Genomic DNA, 23,815 nt, shown 5'->3' with positions numbered 1-23,815 from the left:
ATTCGCTTCGACTTCCGATCCGTCTCTGGGAACGGATTAGCATCGGAAGTCGAGGCCCCATTGTACTTAGTTTTTATCTTAAACTGGTTGAGAGGGGTACAGCCTTTGACGTGACTGGAAAGGTCATTCCACATTCTGAGTCGCTTGATTTGCAGAGCATTTCTAATTAGGTTAAGGCCACACTCTTGGAATATCAAATAGGTATTTGTTTCTGGTGTGGTGCCCATGGCTTCTGTTACAACCTTCTAGGAAGTGTTTAAGGTGTGGATTGGCATTACAGTTCAGTTTTAAAAATATAGCGTACACTTGAGAGGACGTGCAGTGACTGAATATCCAACATATTCAAAGATTTAAATAGGGGGCCGAGTGCTGTCTGGGACCAGAGTTAGATATTGTTCTAACAGCAGCTTTGTGTTGAGTAATTGGAGAATGTAGATGATTTTGAGTAGTTGAACCCCAAACACAAATACAGTACAATAACTGAGATAAGGATAGATGAGAGAGTAATAGTGTTACCAGGGCAGGGCGAGGTACATAATATCTGATCTTAGAAAGAATGCCAACAGTTTTAGAAACTTTTTTAGTTTCTACTTTCATCCAGTTGTGTTGCTGCTGTTCGTGTTGGTTGCTGGCTGACCACAAGCTATTCCCCCCTCCTCCACCAAATTGAGTGGGGAAGGTGGAGTAAATGAGCTGGCACATGTTTTATAACTTTGATCCTTTGTAAACATTGTTGTGGGAGTTCTGTTGGCAGTTTTTGAGGCTTTGGTCTTTTTTAAAGCCAGCAATGGTCTGTTTTGTTTTGCTGACTTTCTGAGTGACATAATAAATAAATGTCACAGTTCCCTGTGCCTCTATGGATGAGGGGGGGGGGGGGGTTGGAGCGTCAGGTTCTGGCTATTGTTCCCCAGTAGGCCATATAGAACTCTGGGGCTGTTGTAACCTGGTAGTTGGTACACTATCAGTGATAGTAGTTTAGGGGAACCACTAGGGCTCACCCAGAAATTGGTGATTCATTACATTCAACAATGACTTTTTATTTTATTTAGTGTAAGTAGACATTTTTGTAAGGTATGATAAATAGATACAGTACATTAATAATATGGCACTTATTAAAGTCAGACATTTTTAATAAATAAAATTTAAGTAACAGGCACAAAATTATCTTATTCCAATGGGAAAATGTGAGTAAAACTAGTTACATGATATTAAGTAAATATTTCTTTTAATTACATTTGGGAAGTCATTCCACAATTTGCATAGCATTTATGCTTTGGCCGAGTCTCACTCCAGGAATGTCAAAAAGATATTTGTTTTTCGTAAGGTGCCCATGAGTTCCATTACAGCCCTCTAGGATACAAATTATAAACACCTTGCAGTTTGCTTTTAATGAGTACATGTTTCAAAAATTGTTCAGGGGAGTTCATCTTGAGATTTGGATTATCATATCCATCTGCCTGTCCTATTCATCACAGTATCAATAAATATGTTAAATTTTAAGATAAAATTATAGTTATGTGCAGTTTTGTATTTGCAAACTGAGCAACACGAGTATGTTTTCATGCAGACATTGTCAGTCTAGTGGCACTGGTACAAGAATAGAACCTCTAACTTCAAAGTCAGGATGAAATGTGCTTGCATGCTTTCTCAAACTGCTTTCAAATCTAAAGTCAACATTACATAATGGGCAATGGACAGGTTTCTCTCCTGTGTGTGTCCTTACATGTAATTTCAAACTGTGAGCCACAAGAAAAGAAGCATCACAGTAAGTGCACTGGTGACGTCGGACATCAAGATGAATTTGTTTGTGTTTGGCCAGATTTGCACAGCATTTGAAAGTAAGAGTACACAAATCACACTTAAAAGGTCTTTCTAACATATGAGTATGTTCATGTCCTTTAAGGTGATCTAAACGGGAAAAGGATTTACCACACTCTTCACATCTAAATGGTTTCTCACCAGTATGAACTTTCTGGTGAGATTTTAAGTGAGCTTTCTGTGAGAAAGCCTTATTACAAGTTGTGCAAACATAAGGTCTTTTCCCCTCATGTACAAGCATGTGCTTATTTAAACCATCTTTTTGTTTGTAAGCTCGTAAGCATATGTCACACTTAAAAGGTCTTTCTCCATTGTGTGTTCTCATGTGTCGAACCAAGTCACCTGACGAACCAGACTTGTGACCACATAGATCACATGGGTACAATCTTTTACCGTTTTTCATGATTACATTATACTTGAATCTTTTATTAAGTTTCTTACCTCTTCTCTTTCGAGATGCTAATGGAAGATATGACTTTAGTTCAGTGGTCCTAAATATATCTCTCTGAACTTTTTGTGTTGCTGCAGTTTTATCTGGACCACTTTCTTTTTGAGCAGCATTTATTTGGTCTACAACATTGTCTGAAATCTGGATTTCACAACTCATTTTCACATGTGCATCTGATTTCTTGATATTTGCCCTCAATATCTTTTCTGGTGTTTCCTGCCTAAAGGATTCCATGGCTCTTCCTGTTATATTTCTCATTTCTGGTGATGGAAGATCTGTACTAAGGAGCTCTTCTGTACTTCCACTTGTGGCATCACCACCACAAAATGAAGAAATTTCTACAGAGGGCAATAATGAGCATAAGTTAGACTTACTATGTGTTCGACCCTCCATAAAGGAAACTGAACATTGAGATGCTGGATCTATTACATCTGTATCTAGAATATCTAACTCATCCAGATTCAGTGAATGCATGTTGCTCTCATCTGGAATATTTGAAAACATATAAATTTCATCGTTGGAACTTTTACAAGGCATTGAGTTGTCACAGAGTTTGTGATGCATGTTTGTATCATCAAATCCCAGAAAGTCATTATTTTCTAATTTGTCTATTTGAACATACTGGCATTTACCAATTTGTGACATATTCTTTTCACCTTTCTCCTTACTGGAGGTAAATCGTAAACCACTGCTTCTATAAAAAAATTTCACATTCCCTCTCCTAGATGTTTTTTCACTGCTATCAATGAAATCGCTTTTATAAGATGTAATAAATTGAGCTGAAACCTCACTATCATCTATTGCAAGAGTAGAAGCCTGTCCCATGCTTTCTACAGAAGCTTGTTCCCTGCTATCTGCAGACCCTTGTCCCTTGCTTTCTGCAGAAGTTTGTCCCTTGCTTTCTGCAGAAGCCTGTCCCTTGCTTTCTGCAGAAGCCTGTCCCTTGCTTTCTGCAGAAGCCTGTCCCTTGCTTTCTGCAGAAGCCTGTCCCTTGCTTTCTGCAGAAGCCTGTCCCTTGCTTTCTGCAGAAGTTTGTCCCTTGCTTTCTGCAGAAGTTTGTCCCTTGCTTTCTACAGAAGCTTGTCCCTTGCTTTCTGCAGAAGCTTGTCCCTTGCTTTCTGCAGAAGTTTGTCCCTTGCTTTCTGCAGAAGTTTGTCTCTTGCTTTCTGCAGAAGTTTGTCCCTTGCTTTCTGCAGAAGTTTGTCCCTTGCTTTCTGCAGAAGTTTGTCCCTTGCTTTCTGCAGAAGTTTGTCCCTTGCTTTCTGCAGAAGTTTGTCCCTTGCTTTCTGCAGAAGTTTGTCCCTTGCTTTCTACAGAAGCTTGTCCCTTGCTTTCTGCAGAAGTTTGTCCCTTGCTTTCTGCAGAAGCTTGTCTCTTGCTGTCTGTAAAAGCCTGTCCCTTGCTTTTTGTAAAAGCCTGTCCCTTGCTTTTTGTAAAAGCCTGTCCCTTGCTTTTTGTAAAAGCCTGTCCCTTGCTTTTTGTAAAAGGCTGTCCCTTGCTTTTTGTAAAAGGCTGTCCCTTGCTTTTTGTAAAAACCTGTCCCTTGCTTTTTGTAAAAGCCTGTCCCTTGCTTTCTGTAAAAGCCTGTCCCTTGCTTTCTGTAAAAGCCTGCCCCTTGCTTTCTGTAAAAGCCTGCCCCTTGCTTTCTGCAAAAAACAATCTCATGCATTCTGCACAAGCCAGTTCCTCGCTTTCTGCAGAAGTCCATCCTTTCCCTTTTGCAGAAGCCTGCCTCTTCCTTTTTGCAGAAATATGTCCCTTGCTTTTTGTGGAGGCCTGTCCTTTGTTTTTCTTAATACCATGTCTCTTGTTTTCTGCAGAAGTATGTGTCTTGCTTTCTACATTAGTCTGTCTCTTGCTTCCTACATTAGTGTGTCTCTGGCTTTCTTCATTAGTGTGTCTCTTGCTTTCTACATTAGTGTGTCTCTTGCTTTCTACATTAGTGTGTGCCTTGTTTTGTACATTAGTGTTTCTCTTGCTTTCTACATTAGTGTGTGCCTTGCTTTTAACAGAACCATGCCTCTTGCTTTCTATAGAAGTCTCTCTCTTGCTTTCTATAGAAGTGTGTCTCTTGCTTTCCACAAAAGTGTGTCTCTTGCTTTCTGCAGAATCATTAGATTGCACTAAATCATGCTCAATAGTTTTTGTCAAGGTAACATACTGCAGAGAATCTTTTCCATTACATTCTGTCAAAGGAGCGCACACAAATGAATCTTGATTATCATCTTCAATAGGAAGATTTGGCTGCACTAAATCCTGTTCCTTTATTTTGTTACAAATAACATGCACTGAACTCTCTTCATTTTCATCTGCCAAAGAGCCACACAGCAATGGGGTCTTACCATTATATTTTACAGATTTAACAAACATAATTAAACCTTGCCCTATTTCTTTGGATGTATTGCATAGTACTGGTATTACATCACATCCATTTTCTCCAGCAGAGAGAGAAGTCTGCAATATAGCCTGTCCCATTGTCTTATATTTAAAAGAAACAGATGACTGCGCTAAATTCTGACCATTAACTTTATCAGACATAGAAGATTTTGCTAGTTTTGGGTCCTGCAAATTATCTACACAGGTAGCATTTCCTCCTACAGAGGGAAGTGGATTCTGTCTATAAACGCTTTTAGAATTTACTGATTGCACTAGATTCTGTTTAATATTTTTTACAGAAGAAATGTACTGCAATTGATCTAGTCCATTATTTTCCATACTGGAAATATCAGATTGAGCCAAATCTGGTTGTACTATATTATTTTTATTTTCTTTGATAGTTCGTGAATCACACACTATATTTTCATGTTGCATGGACTCAATATCTAGATTATTACAGATATTCTTTATACTTTCACATGACTTGACTTCAAATGAAGATTGGCTATCATGTGAATCTAATTTATCACTTCGTAGAAACTCAGGAAATGCGTTATTGTCGTGCAGTGTGTTATTACTTTTTGTAATCTGCAATGCTTTATCAATGTTTGTGTTAGCTGGTGCTCTTTCATCTGTATTATTATACTTAAACTTTTTATGAAGAGCTTTATTTATGCATCTCTTTTTAACTGTAATGAAATTTTTATATTGAGCATGACGAGAAGAATTTTGTCCTGGCACAGATGCAACATACTCTGGAATGCTATATAAAACACTGGCCTCGGGTTGAAGACAATCAGTTGTATTTAGGTCATTTTGTTGATCTGTATCTTTGGAAGACTTTTGACATTCAGAATGCAAAAATGGTGTTGTATTTCCATCCATTTGCTTACTTGGACTTAAATCTATTTTACATTGATTGTAACATTTGCCAAAAACAGATCTCTTTCTCTTCAAGCACTTTACAGACTCTCCAGCATCTCTGTTTTGCTTTTCAGGTACATTTTGAGGTTCGTGCACATTGCTATAATTCTTCAGGTTGTCCTTGGCATCCTTGCATCTACTACTTTCATTACATTTTTCAGCATTATCCCTACAAAGAACACTGTCACTTTCATCTCTGCTATTTGAAACTAATGCTGCGTTCTCATTTCCTTTCTTACCATTAAATGTAGTTATGTTTGGGGAATTTTCCTTTTCCTGTCTGCTGCCATCCTTATTGCCCTTAAAACTTGATTCACAAACTTCTTTATGTAATTTTTTCCCACTGGTCTTATCCACATCACTGATACTATCTGTATAATTTTCACTTTTCTCAAAACTCAATATTTTTAGGGGAGAGTCTTTTGGACTCTCATTAACTTCTGCATCATCAAAACATGGCTCATTTAGCAGGGAGCTTTTAGAACCCTTTTCAACTTCTATGTAATAAGAGTATGGAATCTCATGTTGGTTTACCTTATTATATTCTCTTTCTTTTTCCTTTATTTTAATTGCTTGCACATTCCTGGTTCTATGAGCAATAATAGGGGGAATACTTTGTTTAATATTAAACAACTCCTTCCCAACTAAACCAATGCTAGTAAATAGCATATTACGGTCAAATGGGTAAAGGATTCTTTCTGGATCACTTGTGCTCACTGGTGTTTCACAGCTCATCTGCTTTGCACAACAGATTGCACAACTGTCATTCTGATCTCTTGCAGATATTTGCATTTTATTCTTACAGAAACAGTTACCATCAACTACAGACAATCTCATTACTTCTAACATTTTACTTACACTATGCTGTTCATCATCTTCCTTCTCTTTATTAAGTTCACTTTGAGTATCATCATCATTACAATGGTTTGTACTGTAATGGTTGTTTTCATTAAACAATGCAGTGGAATCGTTTATACTCAAACTATCAATATTATTATTTATAAGAAGAGAATCTAGATTGCTATAATAAGAGCTGATACTTTGACGGTTAAACTGCAATTCATTAACTGCATCGCTTTTCTTAGTATTTGTACTTGCAAGTGCTGACTTTGCAAGACTCAAATTGCTCGTCTGTATTTTTCTCATGCAGTCAACTATTGAGGATCCAGGGGATTTAGATTCAGTAACGGGGTCCTGAGGCTGACTTCCTTTCCTGTTTACTTCCTTTTCTACATGTTGTCCAGGAGAGCACTTATCAATTTCTTCGACAACTTTCCCACTGCAAATTTTTGGAAAAGTTTCAACAGGAGACTTTGCTCCTTTCCTTGAATACACTGACAGGCTCTTAATATCTTTGGAAGATTCTCGGCCAGATTTTGCCACTGTACCTGTCACTATATTTACGTGTTTAGCAAGTTTGCCTGAAAATAATTTTCCTCTTCTGTTTTGGCGCTTACGCTTGCTAGAAACTTTTGACTTTCTACTATATGCTTTTGCCAGATTCTGTTTAAAGGTTGTCTCTTCAAACGTTTCCTGATTATGTGATGTCACTGATAATTTGTTGCACTGGGATTCAAGTGGACTACAAAAATCACAATCATTGTAACTGGTGTTGTCTTTTATAAAAATGTTGTGTGAAGGTACATCTTTAGATATATTTGTAACTAATTTTGATAATGATACATTACTATTTTCAGGGTATAAAAGATGGGAATCTGAAGCATCATTATCATCACCAACAGTAACCTCAACAGATTTTGGCCTTTGATTCATGCCACTACTGTACTCATGATTAAGCTCTTCTGGCACCGCTGACACCATGCTACCTTTCACATCACAAGAATCGCTAGATTTAGGATTAGTATTACAGTTATTATTATTATTCTGTAAACAATTTGCCTTCAGAGTTGCCTCACCACATTCATAATAATCTTTCTTTTTTCGTTTTACTTTTCTCCGATGGTAGATTAAGAGAGGCCTCCTACAATGTGTGCCCGTGTCATTGTCCATGATATCAATCAATTTTGGTTCATTGCATAACTCATCATCTTGACCAAAATCTTTTAAATTCAGTATTTCCTTGCTATTTTGAGAGGTCAATATATCAGAACTGTTATTACCAAAATTACCTTCAACAGCTACAGATTTTGGATTGGTTGTAGCACTATTGCCAAATTCTTTTTCATGAGCTTGTACTTTTGATATTACCACATTTTTTTGTGGTAAAAGTATACAACCATCATTACCCTTAATTAATTTTGGTGGAGGATGTGCTTGTTTACCGTAATTTTGGTAAATTTCTTGTGTTGGTGCTGCTTTTCCCTTCTGGACACAAGATGTGATGGAACCACAGCCAATATTTACCACAGATGTTGGCACTGAAGTCGCCTTACTTTTATATTCTTCGCTAGAGACCTCTAGTGATGCTATTGCTACCTGCTTTTTAGGTGGAGTTTGTTTTGGTTTAATGGCGATTTCTTCCAAAATTTCTTGACTAGGGAATTGAGATGCTTGTATATCTTTATTGCCATATGGATCTGATTGCAATAAATAAGTGCCAGAGATATCTCTAATTTTCTCAGATAATTTAACAGTTACTTCTTTAGAAATTTTCTTAAGAAGATTTTTTACTTTTAAACTTTGTATGTATTTTTTTGTTTCAGAGAGTGATGTATCAGGAAGAGAGCTGGTGCTTTTACACTTCTGCCTTGCTTCCACAATGTTTTTGTCATTTACAGACGCATATCTGCTGCTAAAAGACTGTGTGGTTTGTTTTGTAGCAGAAATATTTTCTACACCCAACATACAATTGGGAATGTTCTGTAAAAGTGGAGTTGTGTCACAGGGTTTATCTTTGATACTCCTACTAAAAATTTTGCTTTCGCTGTTGTCAGTCTCATCTTTAGGTGATCTATCAGCAGACACATTTTTAGTCCCAGTATCTGCACTGTTGTATAATATCTCACACTCTTTATTTTCTGCTGATATTTTTACAACATTGGCAGAATAATTATAGCGGGGACAGCGTTCAGCACTGGCACTATAGCTGTGTTCTTTTAAGACCTCATCCTTTCTTCTCCAAGAGTACAAAGGTTTACTGGTGTCCATCTCTTCTTCTGTAACAACCTCTTTACTTTGTTTTGGAGTAGAATTCAAAGAGTTTGGAGCAGGTTGGCTTGAGTCTACAAACTGAGGTCTTAAGACCTTCCTATGAATGTTATTATTTAGTGAAGAGAAAGAACTACACGGCCTCTGAATTCTAAAATCATCAGTTGGCTTTTCCATTTTCTCTTTTCCTTGTTCATTTGAAATCAGATTGTAATTTGTATTGCCATCATTATTTTTTTTAATGGACCGGAAAAAATCACCATTTATCTCCTTTGCTTTGGAAGATAATTTATGTGAAGCTCCAGAAGGCATGAAAATATAACCACCATCTGCCCATATAATGAAATTATCAGATTGATAATTTGATTCACCATTACCTCCTTCAGTAGTTGTGCTTACTAGAAAACACCCGTTTCCCACATTAGTCACAGTCTGTGTTACTGTATTTGCTCCACTTTTTACATTACGTTTATTTACTTTTGAAGGAAAGGTTCTGCAAAACTTCTGAGTTTTACGCGTCAGGTGATCAGTGGCATTCTCAAGTCTCAATTCATTTCCATTTAGACTACAATTGGCATTTTGTTTACTTGTTTCTACAACTGGTTGACTGTATACACTAGGTTGATTAAAAGGTGGAACAACTGACTGCTGATTTGCAGGGGAAAAGGTCACAGATGCATCTGTATTTTCTCCTATCACACGGTTCACATGATCTATGATCTGAGCGTTATTATAAGATGTACGTGGAACAGACACAAAACCCCTATTTTCTCCAGTCATGCAATTTGGATGATTTATGGCCTGAATGTCAGCAAGAGATGATTGTTGACCCTCTGCGTCGTTTCCACATTCTGGCCTAGTAATTGTGTGTCGTGTTAACTGCTCAGCGCCCGCATTATTGCCATGGCCCACCACTCCAGACTCTTGGTTATGGATGCTTAATGTTGATTCCCTCTCAGTAATGTTGATAATCTCTGAGTATTTGCTTTGCTCTTCATGTTTGTTATGACATAGTATTATAATGTTTTTTTTAAACTTGTTCTGTTTTCCAATTTGATTACAACAAATATCTGGCTTTCTAGTTTCTATACCTTGTAAATTGGTTGATTTTGCATTATGAAAGTTTGAATGTTTACTGCCTAAATGCCCTGCATGTTTTCCATGAAAGTTCTTCGGATCCATTTCATTAGCTGTATTTCTGTTCACAGAAGCCTTATCATGGTTACTGTAACTTGGCATTGTTTCATTATCTGAGTCAAGACCACTAAAGCAGATTTTTGTCACTACCTCAGTTTTCACTATCACTCAATGGAACCCTTTCACCAAATTCCTCAACCAATTTATTTTCCCCTGAACAACACTGTGTTTTTACCGGGCCAAACAAGTGCTCTTCTCTTGATGGCAAAGGCTGCAGCTTAAATCTGAAAAAAAAAAGACCATCAGAATAACTTTACAAACACACAACTTACCACAGCATGGTAATGTGCTTAAAGGAATGAAAAGTTTAGTTATGTTGAGCCCCCCTTGAGAAACTTCTGCTATGCCCATACCTTAAATGGAAAGCTCCCAGGAAAGACCAAAGGCATCAGGACTACATATACACATGCACCTCTATCATATCCACCGAGGCATTGGGTTGAGTTCAAGAGTAAATGGATAACTAATTTTTTTGGATATTATGCATATATCTGCTAGAAAAATTATATTTATATAACTGGACTTACCTAACAGTACTTTTGGTCCTATTAACCCTTAAACCACTAAGGTCCTTTTTGCCTTCAACACCTACTGGCGCATAAATAAAAATCCAAAAAATTCTTTCGTCTTATAAAAGTGTTCATTTGTGTTCCCTGATCACGGGAAAAATAACAAAAAAATCGTAGGTAGCATATTTTGGTCGCAATAGGGTGGGGAAGTCTGGCAAAAAAGAGGTGTTGACAGAGCAGGCGCCAGGCGAGGTCTGCTCCGCCCCCAGCTGTCAGGTGGGGGTTGCTACAAAGATATTATTACCTAATTATTTCAATGTCGCTGATTTATTTTTTTCTTTGCTTTTGCAGTAATATTATTCAATAGTGTGTATTGTGATATATTTATATAATAAAATGACAGAGCAGGCACCAGACGCGGTCTGCTCCGCCCCAGCTGTCAGGCGGGGGTTGTTAAAGATATTATTACCTAATTATTTCAATGTTGCTGATATATTTTTTTCTTTGTTTTACACATGTTATATATACATATCTGCATGTTTTGTTCACCATAACAAACCACTAAGTTGGTATTGTGAATCAAAAAGCAATGAGAAGTGGCCGTCACACCAGCCAGCCAGCCACTCGCCACCACTCCCACACTCACCTCATCACTCGCCAACATACTCCTCCCACCATTCTGTTTTTGCTTTTATTCACCATACAAAGACGTTAAATAAAAGTATCTACATATTTTGTTCACCATAACTGTACATCTAAGCTTGTATGGTGAGTTCAAGCAATAAGAGACGTAGCTACACACACACAGTCAGCTGGTGGCTGCTGCCGTCACTGGTTCAAGGCCAGACACACTAATATTTCTCCTCCAACAATACTGTTTGTGGTGTTATTGCACTATATACACACATTACATGTAAGTATCTACATGTTTTATTCACCATACCTGTACAAATAAGCTGATATGGTGCCCAAAGACCATAGTGGCCACCAGTAAACAACATGACATGTCATGCAGACGTCGCACCTCCCTTGCCAAAATGGCGGCTCCCAACATACTCCTATTGCTGTTATTACACACTACACACACATTATATATATAAGTATCTACATTTGTGTTCACCATAGCGAACCACTAAGCTGGTATGGTAAGTCCAGTCAATAAAAGGTGGCTACACAGTCAGAAGATGACACCACCACCTTCCCTCTCTCAGCATTACTCCTCCTACTGTGGAGCACAACACTAAATATCACCACAATTCTGCTATTATCAGAATCTGGTCAGTTTTATCACAAAGGTCTTCTGTAATACTATCATCGCTAAATAATAGCATGTACATATATATTTTGACATTTTTAGGCGATGCTGTGGTCACAAGCTCATGCTGTGAGTGCTGTGAGCTCATGCTGCGTGCGCCAGCCTTAGTGGCTCGATCAGTACTGAGGCTCCCACACTCGGGAATGTTGCCCTTGATTTTTTTTCTAGGTGGCGTCTGTTAACTATCGGTCATGGCTGGACTATAGCTGCCCCTATCCCATGCGGGGCATTTAAAGTCTAGCGCTAGACACTAAATCAGCTATTGATGTATTGAGCGGCATCAGTAAAGTTACTCACATCAGCTATATATATGTATTGTGCGGTCTAAGAGTTAATAAGGAGATGGGAAGGTTTTAGAAGTAGTAAGAAGTGTTACTGGTGAGCAACTGAAGTGGGTTCACTGGAATCTTAGATTGAATTTTGTACAACGAGTATTAGTTATTCACACAATGCACACATATGGATAAACCCAAATATGTAAAGAACTGCAATATCAAACCTGTGGATACAAGGGGTATGTGGATGGATTACCCATTACCATCAGTAAGGTATAAATGTCTGTAGATAGAGAGCAATGTTATGACTTCACAACTAGATATTTCAGGTAACCTGGTTGATACCTGGTTGATGGGGTTCTGGGAGTTCTTCTACTCCCCAAGCCTGGCCCAAGGCCAGGCTTGACTTGTGAGAGTTTGGTCCACTAGGCTGTTGCTTGGAGCGGCCCGCAGGCCCACATACCCACCACAGCCCGGTTGGTCCGGCACTCCTTGGAGGAATAAATCTAGTTTCCTCTTGAAGATGTCCACGGTTGTTCTGGCAATATTTCTTATGCTTGCTGGGAGGGTGTTGAACCACCGTGGACCTCTGATGTTTATACAGTGTTCTCTGATTGTGCCTATGGCACCACTGCTCTTCACTGGTTCTATTCTGCATTTTCTTCCCTATCGTTCACTCCAGTACGTTGTTATTTTACTGCGTAGATTTGGTACTTGGCCCTCCAGTATCTTCCAGGTGTATATTATTTGATATCTCTCTCGTCTTTTTTCTAGTGAGTATATTTGGAGGGCTTTGAAACGATCCCAATAATTTAGGTGCTTTATCGCGTCTATGTGTGCCGTATATGTTCTCTGTATTCCCTCTATTTCAGCAATCTCTCCTGCTCTGAAGGGGGTGTGTGAGTACTGAGCAGTACTCAAGACAGGACAACACAAGTGACTTGAAGAGTACAACCATTGTGATAGGATCCCTGGGTTTGAAAGTTCTCGTAATCCATCCTATCACTTTTCTGGCTGTCGCAATATTTGCTTGGTTATGCTCCCTAAACATTAGGTCGTCAGACATTATTATTCCCAAATCCTTTACATGCTGCTTTCCTACTATGGGTACATTTGATTGTGTTTTATACCCTGTATTATGTTTAAGGTCTTCATTTTTACCGTACCTGAGTACCTGGAATTTATCACTGTTAAACATCATGTTATTTTCTGATGCCCAGTCGAAAACTTTATTAATATCAGCTTGAAGTTTTTCAATGTCTTCAGCCGAGGTAATTTTCATACTGATTTTTGTGTCATCTGCAAAGGATGATACGAAGCTGTGACTTGTATTTTTGTCTATATCTGATATGAGAATCAGGAAAAGCAGCGGTGCAAGGACTCTACCCTGAGGTACAGAGCTTTTAACTGCGCTTGGACTAGATTTTATATGGTTGACCGTTACTCGCTGAGTCCTGTTTGACAGAAAACTGAGTATCCAGAGTCCTACTTTACCCCTTATTCCCATTGACTTCATTTTGTGTGCTATCATGGTCACATTTATCAAAAGCCTTCGCGAAGTGCGTGTATATCACATCAACATTCTGTTTTTCTTCTAATGCCTCAGTGACTTTGTCGTAGTGCTCAAGTAGCTGTGAGAGGCACGATCTTCCCGCTAGAAATCCATGTTGGCCTGGGTTGTGAAGGTCATTGGTCTCCATGAAATTGGTGACCTGACTCCTAATCACTCTCTCAAATACTTTTATTATGTGCGATGTTAGTGCAACTGGTCTACAATTCTTTGCCAATGCTTTGCTCCCTCTCATGTGAAGAGGGGCTATGTAATTACCTAAGTGTAGTTACAGGATGAGAGCTACGCTCGTGGTGTCCCGTCTTTCCAGCACTCTTTGTTATATAATGCTATGAAACTACTGACAGTCTTGGCCTCCACCACCTTCTCACCTAACTTGTTCCAACCGTCTACCACTCTGTTTGCGAAAGTGAATTTTCTTATATTTCTTCGGCAAAGTCAAAACCAGAAATGACCAACAAGAAGCAGAAATTAGGCAAGCAATTAGGAAAGAACTGGTAACCAACAGTAAACTGGTACAAAACACTGCAGACAGAAGTAAGTCCATAATCATTTTTGGATGTTTAGAGAAGGAAATTTCATCTAGGGTGGACCGAGCGGCAGAAGAGATGAAAATCATAGAGAAAATAGTAGGTTTAGGAGAAGGCTCAAAGGAAAATGTCAGTGATTTTAGAAGAATAGGAAAATATGAGAAAGAAAAGAACCGCCCCTTAAGGGTGACGTTTAATGGAGTGAAAAACATGATGGATGTGCTAAGAAATGCCAGGAAATTGCAGAGTGATGAGGTTGGCAAACTTTGGTCAATAAGACAAGACCTCTCCAAGGAAGACAGAGAAAAGCTGAAAATGAACCTAATTGAGGCAAAACGTCTAAATGGGGATAGAAATGAAGAAGACAAATTCTTTTTTTTACAAAGTGACAGGGACTGGAAAGCTTGTGAAATGGTACATAAAAACAAAGCAACAAGATCAGTAGTGGAAGGGGGAGTAAAGAGCAAAGGAAAAGGGAACATGTTCTTGAAAATTGTATATACCAACATAGATGGAGTGAGGTCAAAAACTTTGGAGTTGCAAGATATAATCCAGCTTAGGGTCCCAGATACTGTCGCATTATCAGAGACGAAACTTGAAGGAAATATAATAAATGAAGTCATATTCCCAAGAGGCTATTCAGTTTGGAGACGTGACAGGAAAACTAGGAAGGGAGGAGGAGTGGCTGTACTGGTGAAAAAACACCTGAAGGTAAAAAGAGTTAATATTTGAAAACCCTCGAGATATTGACATAATGGCATTGCAGGTCTGGAATCAGGATGATAAGCTGATAATTTTAAATACCTACAGCCCACCAGCAAGCAACACATGGACAAAGGAAGAACTAGATGACAAACGAGAGGGCCTCATAATGGTCATGAGAGATATTATTGTACAAGCAGATAAAGATAAATCACGACTGTTGATACTGGGGGACTTCAACTTTAAAGCAATAGACTGGGAGGCCTATGAAGGAAGAACGGAGGACTTTTGGACATGCAGATTTGTGAACCTCATTCTGGAGACATTCTTGTATCAACACATAAAGCAGGCCACAAGAATGAGGGAAGGAGATGTACCGTCAGTACTGGATCTAGTATTCACCAGGAAAGAAGAAGAGATATTTGACATCCAGTACCTTCCTCCCTTGGGAAAGAGTGATCACGTCCTGTTAGACATTGATTATGCTTTAAGATATCATCTAGAAGAAAATGGGGACATTGAAACAGTTGATAAACTCGATTTAAGGAGAGGACACTATGGGGAACTTCAAAATTTTTTTAATGAGTGTAATTGGACAGAATTGTTGCTAGGCAGGGAAGTAAATGAAATGTATGCCAAATTTTAAAAAATATACGAGGAAGGCACACAAACATTCATACCAAAACAGAGGTGCAGGGCCAGAAAACAGGATTGGTTCGACAGAAATTGTGAGAGGGCAAGAGACCAAAAGACACAAAAATGGAATCAGTATAGGAAGAGGCCAAACCCTCAAACATACCAGCGATACAAAGATGCGAGAAACAACTATACGGCAATAAGGACAGAGGCAGAAAGAAATTTTGAAAAGGGGACAGCGGATAAATGTAAAACAGAACCGGGCCTATTCTACAAATTCATAAACAACAAATTGCAGGTAAAGGATAATATCCAGAGGTTGAAAATGGGAAACAGATTCACGGAAAATGAAAAGGAAATGTGTGAAACATTAAATGAAAAGTTCCAAAGTGTGTTTGTACAAAATGAAATCTTCAGAGAACCAGACACAATAAGAATTCCAGAGCACAACATAGAGCGGATAGAGGTGTCTAGAGATGAAGTGGAAAATATGCTCAAGGAGCTCAGTACGAACAAAGCAGCTGGCCCAGATGGAGTTTCACCATGGGTTCTGAGAGAATGTGCATCTGAGCTCAGCATTCCAATTCACCTGATCTTTCAGGCATCCCTGTGTACAGGAATCGTAGCAGACGTGTGGAAACAGGCTAACATAGTTCCAATCTACAAAAATGGCAGCAGGGAAGACCCCCTCAATTATAGACCTGTATCATTGACAAGTGTAATAGTGAAAGTATTGGAAAAACTAATCAAAACTAAATGGGTAGAACACCTGGAGAGAAATGATATAATATCAGACAGACAGTATGGTTTTCGATCTGGAAGATCCTGTGTATCGAATTTACTCAGTTTCTATGATCGAGCCACAGAGATATTACAGGAAAGAGATGGTTGGGTTGACTGCATCTATCTGGACCTAAGAAAGGCTTTCGACAGAGTTCCACATAAGAGGTTGTTCTGGAAACTGGAAAATATTGGAGGGGTGACAGGTAAGCTTCTAACATGGATGATAAATTTTCTGACTGATAGAAAAATGAGGGCAGTAATCAGAGGCAATGTATCGGAATGGAGAAATGTCACAAGTGGAGTACCACAGGGTTCAGTTCTTGCACCAGTGATGTTTATTGTCTACATAAATGATCTACCAGTTGGTATACAGAATTATATGAACATGTTTGCTGATGATGCTAAGATAATAGGAAGGATAAGAAATTTAGATGACTGTCATGCCCTTCAAGAAGACCTGGACAAAATAAGTATATGGAGCACCACTTGGCAAATGGAATTTAATGTTAATAAATGTCATGTTATGGAATGTGGAATAGGAGAACATAGACCCCACACAACCTATATATTATGTGAGAAATCTTTAAAGAATTCTGATAAAGAAAGAGATCTAGGAGTGGTTCTAGATAGAAAACTATCACCTGAGGACCACATAAAGAATATTGTGCAAGGAGCCTATGCAATGCTTTCTAACTTCAGAATTTCATTTAAATACATGGATGGCGATATACTAAAGAAATTGTTCATGACTTTTGTTAGGCCAAAGCTAGAATATGCAGCTGTTGTGTGGTGCCCATATCTTAAGAAGCACATCAACAAACTGGAAAAGGTGCAGACATGCTACTAAGTGGCTCCCAGAACTGAAGGGCAAGAGCTATGAGGAGAGGTTAGAAGCATTAAATATGCCAAAACTAGAAGACAGAAGAAAAAGAGGTGATATGATCACTACGTACAAAATAGTAACAGAAATTGATAAAATCGACAGGGAAGACTTCCTGAGACCTGGAACTTCAAGAACAAGAGGTCATAGATTTAAACTAGCTAAACACAGATGCCGAAGAAATATAAGAAAATTCACCTTCGCAAATAGAGTGGTAGACGGTTGGAACAAGTTAAGTGAGAAGGTGGTGGAGGCCAAGACCGTCAGTAGTTTCAAAGTGTTATATGACAAAGAGTGCTGGGAAGGCGGGACACCACGAGCGTAGCTCTCATCCTGTAACTACACTTAGGTAATTACGTGGTTGATAGCTTGGCTTGAATATCGACGCGTTATTAGTTGACCGAGCACTGCAGATCACGTAGAACAATAATAATTCATTCTGGGTTGAGTATCAGTGTAATTCTTGCTGATAATCCCAACGTCACGTGTCTCAGACTCTGACGCCACGACTTTTGTTGCTCAATTCCGCAACACGAGTACACCACTCCGCACACACAATGACGTCTCTCTACACAATGGCTTCTCCCTCCTCAACCCGTGTCCCGCATTCACCACAGAAATTATTTATCACGAATAATATTATTCTGCGCAATTGTGGCTGAAAGACTTGGGTTGTAATTCTAGGGATTTAAATATTATTACTTTCTCGTCTTATGGTGGTAAACAAGAAATGGAGAAGATTTTAGTTTTCTCCATGGCATTCACGCGTGACGGTAAAATTATTACTTGATAACAATTGTAACTAAAAACTCTCGATTTAGAATTATTTGGGAGTTATGTTATCCATAAATAATTATCACACGGAATACTGATGATTTTAGAGAATCACATTCAATTCTCTAACACACTGGCTATAAATGTGTTTAACTAGATATAATCTGACGCAATACTGGTGCTTGGTTTCGTAAGAATTCCAGTATCCATATGCAGATATAATGGTTATTTATGTGAACATTACTGTTAGTAAGTTTTAGTAACTACTGTAGTTTGTATATTTTAATACTAATTTATTATAATACAATAGTATTGTATTAGTGTTGGAAATTTCCAACAGGATGGAGGGATGGATGGATGGAGGGGTGGATGGATAGATAGAGGGATGGATGGATGGAATGATACAGGGATGGAAGTATGGAGGGATGGATGGATGGATTAATGGAGGGATGGATGGATCGATCGAAGGATGGAGGGATGGATGGATGGAAGGTTAGATGGATGGATGCATGGAAGGTTGGAGAGATGGATGGATGGAGGGATGGAAAGATGGATGGAGGGATGGAAAGGTGGATGGATGGAATGAGGGATGGATGGAGGGAGGGAGGGCTCATCCTGTTTCATCACTGATCCAGTAACAAATTTCTCTCAAATATTGGATTTACATCAAATTATATATTTTTGGGTTATATATTTTATTTTGCAACATTATTATTTTTATAGCTCTTATTATAGTACTTATTTTAGATCTGATTTATTAATTTTATTATTTCGAAGCCGTAGGTCACTGAACTGTGGCGACGAAATCAAACGAAACATGCATGGTGGTGTGTGCACACAGATTAAACCTGTCCACTCACACTGGAGCTGTGCCGCCAATAACAAATAATTTCTCAAATAGCAGATACTGTATCTATCATATTACAGTACAGTGGTACCTCGGTTTAAGAGTTTAATCCGTTCCTGGAGACAGCTCGTATTCCGAAGCTAATTTCCCAATAAGAAATAATGGGAAATGAATTAATCCGTTCCTGACTACCCCAAAAACCCCACTTTAAACTATATTTTATACCTAATTCATCTAAATAAACCTACAAAACTATACTTACCCTTGTTGATGAATGCTGTAGGCATTTGTACACTTGAAACCAGCTTAGATTATTAGATACCATGTGCTGAGAAAGTTTATATTTAAATGTATTAACACTTCCTACATCTGCACTTAAGGCTTCGCCACAAATTTTCTTGTTAATGATGCCATGCCTCTCTTTAAATCAACATACCCATCCAGTGCTAGCCTTGAAATTGTCTATGTTTAACTTTTCTGCACGTCTTTCAGCTGCATTTCTAATAGAATCAACTGAAACAGCAATTCCTTTCGCTCGATGCTGAGTAAACCATTTGAATACAGCAGAGTCCAAATCCGTATATTTAGCAGACTTCAATGTTTTCCTGTTGCCTATTGCATGAGTTTGACTCTGAGCAACGAATTTCCTAATATTATCCTTCTGCTTTTTTATATCACAAACTGTAGCTTTACCGATGTTGAATTCTTGAGCGAGACGGGTGACAGAGTATCCATGCTCTGCTTTCTCTATTAAATCAATTTTCTGATCAATTGACAAATATTTTCTCTTTCGTTTTAAATCTTGAACACCACGAATGCTGCTCTGAGACATCTTGACAAAGTACAGTATAAGAGTTCAAACGATAAAAGTTGTTCAAAATTATTCTTTGCGCGCGAGCAACACGTTTTCACACTAAGAGGAGGGGAGACAAATGGTGCCAACAACCTCACCAAGGCCTAACGTTTACACGACCTGTGCTTGTTTTATTGGCCTACTCAAAATTTATTCTAAATAGGCTTACAAATTGTTTTCAAATAATATTATTTGTTGTTATAATTAATAAAATATTGTCTGTTTTGAAGTTTTATTCATTTTATACAGTACAGTACTGCATTAATACCTAATTATTACAGTACAGTACGTACACTGTTAGAGGGAGGGAGGGAGGGAGGGATCCAGGAAACAAACCCCCCTCCCACCCACCCCCCCAATGGCTCAGGGAGCGACCGGCCAGCCACACAATGCCAGCTGTTATCTACACCCCAATTGTATTAAAAATTCTGTGAAAAGGAAATGTGTTCAAACTGTTTAAAATATGTACTGTATATATATCACAATTTTCACCATTATTATTGCTCCAATATGATATTTTTCTAATAAAAAGGCTATTTTCAGTGTAGATAATGCGATAATTATCATTAAATTGACTCTTGGCATCTGACGATGAGAGGAGAGGAGAGTTAGTGGCTGGTCTCTGGTGGTCAGGTGCAGGAAGGAGGGGGAAGGGGGCTGGAGGAAGAGCATGGAGCCGCCAGTTACATGTTGCCTCTACAGCCTTTACTGACACCACTATTACTCCAGCTTCCCTTGACAACTTCTACCACAGACAACCAGCCTCTACTGACACCACTATTACTCCAGCTTCCCTTGACAACTTCTACCACTGACAACCAGCCTCTACTGACACCACTATTACTCCAGCTTCCCTTGACAACTTCTACCACTGACAACCAGCCTTTACTGACACCACTATTACTCCAGCTTCCCTTGACAACTTCTACCACTGACAGCCAGCCTCTACTGACACCACTATTACTCCAGCTTCCCTTGACAACTTCTACCACTGACAACCAGCCTCTACTGACACCACTATTACCCCAGCTTCCCTTGACAACTTCTACCACTGACAACCAGCCTCTACTGACACCACTATTACCCCAGCTTCCCTTGACAACTTCTACCACTGACAGCCAGCCTTTACTAACACCACTATTACTCCAGCTTCCCTTGACAACTTCTACCACTGACAACTATCCTCTACTGACACCACTTGCCTCCTGACAACAACTCTCTCACCAATGCCCCCCCCCTGACACTATTTTATCACCATTTCAGCTGGTTGTCAGCTGCCTGGCTGACAACCTGCCTCCCATGAGAATACGTAACTTACACCACCTGCCCCCTAACAAAAAACCCGAACTACTGACACCACTTGCCTCCTGACAACAACTCTCACCAATGCCCCCCCCTGACACCATTTTATCACCATTTTTGGTATAGTGAGCCCATAAAAGGGCGAGCAAGCTGCCACACCCAGCCAGCCAGCCGTTCTTCACTCCACCAACAACTTACTCGCCAACATTCCTCCTCCCACCATACTGTTATTGTTTTTATTACACTATTAACACACATTATGTACATGTATCTACATGTTTTATTCACCATAACTATGCAACTAAGCTGGTATTGTGTCCAAAGAGCACAGTAGCCACCATACACTGCATGACAAGTCACACAGCAGACGACGGCGATGCTATGAGCAGGCGATGAGTCACAATAACGTGGCTAAAGTATGTTCCTTCCACATCTTCTAGTGTGTGGTCTGGTCAACACGACGCTATGAGTACGACACCAACTCCCTCACCAAAATGGCTCCTCCCAACATACTCCTGTTGCTGTTATTACACTATATACACACTTTGTATATATACCCATGTACATGTGTGTTCACCATAGCGAACCACTAAGCTAGTATGGTGAGCAAAACAAGAATGGCTGCCACACACAGTGATGCTACCTCCATTCCCTCTCTCCCTCACCAAAATTCCTCCTCCCACAATACTACACACAGCACTAATTATCACCACAATCCTGCTATTATCAAAATCCTGGTCACTAAATCCTGTAAATGAATACCTGATCACAAGTTTATTTTGTAAAGGAACATAAGAAGTCGTTTGAAGATTCCTAGATGGACGAAATAATGCTGTGGTGCTGTGGCTAGTGCTGTGAACATCGTGAACAGCATTGATTCACTGATATTTGAACATTGTATACAGCCATTATCACATTCAGGCTCTTCTGTAATACTATCATGGCTAAATAATATCAGTTACATATATATTTGGACATTATTAGACGATGCTGTGGTCACAAGCTGAACAGCAGTGCTGTGAGCTCAAGCTGCGTGCGCCAGCCTTGGTTGTTCACTGAATACTGAGGTTCTTACACCTGAGAATGTTGCCCACAATTTAAAAAAAAAATGGCATCTGTTTACAAGAGCCCTGAGGAAGCTTCCCCATGTAGCCGTGGGAGTTTTGAATCATATGGATGGATGGTTGGAGGGATGGAGGGAGAGATATATGGATGGAGGGAGGGGAAATATGGATGGAAGGATGGGGAAGGGATATATGGATGGAAGGATGGAGGGATGGAGGGATGGATGGGATGTAGGGAGGGATGGATGGAGGGATGAAAGGATGGAGGAGGGATGGATGGAGGGATGGAGATATAATGGAAGAATGGATGGGTAAGTGCAAGGATGGATGGATGGATGGAGGGATGGAAGGATGGATGGATGGATGGATGGAGGGATGGAAGGATGGACGATATCAGGTGATACCTGATCAACCCGGCTATGACTCATATGTCAGGCTGTGAGAAGCTGCGTGCAACAGCCTGGTTGATCAGTCCAGCAACCAGAAGACCTGGTCGACGACCAGGCCGCGGGGACGCTAAGCCCCTCAAGGTAACCTCAAGGTATGGATGGAAGAATGGAGGGATAGATAGATAGATGGATGGATGGATGGACAGAAGGATGGATGGATGGATGGATGGAGTGATGGATTGATGTAGGGAGGGATGGATGGATGGATGTAGGGAGGGCAGGAGGGAGGGATGGATGAATGTAGGGATGGATGGATGGATGGATGGATGGATGGGTGTTGAGTTGAACTACGTGACCAGTGAGAGTGTGTATGCTACGTGGTGGTGGGGGTGGAGGGGTGACGGTGGTGGGGAGGGACTGGCTCACTCTCATAAGCCTAACACACTCGACCCTGTTAGCCAGATTTGTTTCTTAAATTCTGGATGTACATCAGCATATATATTTTTGGTTATATATTTTGTTTAGTAACATTATTAGGGTAATAAAAAGTTATAAAAATACTTGTTTCATGAATGCTTTATTGTATTAGATGGAGATTCTACAGGCTGTCTCCAGGCAATCTACAGAGCCCCAGAAGGGGCTCTTTGCAGAGGGGGGAAGGAGAAAGTGAGGGTTATCTTGAGGTTACCTTGAGATGATTGCGGCCCGGTCCTCGACCAGGCCTCCTTTTTGTTACACCCCCCCCTCCCCAGGAAGCAGCCCGTAGCAGCTGTCTAACTCCCAGGTACGTAATTACTGCAAGGTAACAGGGGCATCAAGGTGAAAGAAACATTTCTCCCATTTGTCTCTGCCTCCACCAGGGATCGAACCCGGAACCTCAGGACTACAAATACGAAGCGCTTTCCACCCAGCTGTCAGGCGCCCCTATAGTTTTTATAGCTCCTATATTTTTATAGTATATAGGGTGTGTACTATAAAAAATACTTATTTAAGAACTGATTTATTAATTTTATTATTTCGAAGCCGTAGGTCACTGAACTGTGGCAATGAAATCGAATGAATCACGCATGGTGTTGTGTGCACACGGATTAAATCCGTCCCTCACGATGGAGTTGTGCCGCCAATAACATGAATAACATCTCAAATAGCAGATATCTATCATATTGCAGTATATATTTGGTTTTATTTAGTTTAGTTTAATTAGGATAATAAAGAGCTATTAAAACACCGGTTTAAGAAATGATTTATTAATCTGAAACTTTCAAAGTCATGGGTCACTGAATTATGATGGAACAGACGAAAGTGAGTGAAACCTCACTGTAAAGTGAGGTTTACAGTGCAGTATTCCCTTATCTGTCCACCCTCACTCGTCTTGTTTCATCACAGCAAATGTATATAATTAGATTTCAACACATTAGCTAGCTACTCATGCTTCAGCCTTTAAATTAATTTGCAAAGATACATGTGCCACAAATCATTGAACAAAAATCATGGAAACACTTGTCGTTCACTTGT

General features: G+C 39.5%; 2 protein-coding genes across 5 annotated transcripts in view; one reads left to right on the top strand and one right to left on the bottom strand.

Moving 5' to 3' along the window:
- LOC123763843 (zinc finger protein 271) overlaps window positions 1–23,815 on the top strand; it is a 463,457-nt gene that overhangs the window by 373,570 nt on the left and 66,072 nt on the right. The window lies entirely within an intron of this gene.
- LOC123763832 (uncharacterized) overlaps window positions 1–23,815 on the bottom strand; it is a 98,125-nt gene that overhangs the window by 36,346 nt on the left and 37,964 nt on the right. For 2 of the 4 annotated variants that reach the window (XM_069339870.1, XM_045751140.2), the window contains exon 2: window positions 1,110–10,095. The exons of the other annotated variants lie outside the window; for them this stretch is intronic. In XM_069339870.1, coding sequence (XP_069195971.1) covers window positions 1,574–9,913 — 8,340 coding nt within the window. In that variant the 5' untranslated portion in view covers window positions 9,914–10,095 and the 3' untranslated portion in view covers window positions 1,110–1,573. Of the gene's footprint in view, window positions 1–1,109; window positions 10,096–23,815 lie in introns of those variants that run through there. 4 annotated transcript variants of the gene reach the window in all.

This window comes from Procambarus clarkii, chromosome 5 (assembly GCF_040958095.1).
Source record: "Procambarus clarkii isolate CNS0578487 chromosome 5, FALCON_Pclarkii_2.0, whole genome shotgun sequence".
Lineage (NCBI taxonomy): Eukaryota > Metazoa > Arthropoda > Malacostraca > Decapoda > Cambaridae > Procambarus > Procambarus clarkii.
The sequence above is the reverse complement of the archived record's forward strand: the minus strand, read 5'-3'. Positions and strand labels throughout refer to the sequence as shown.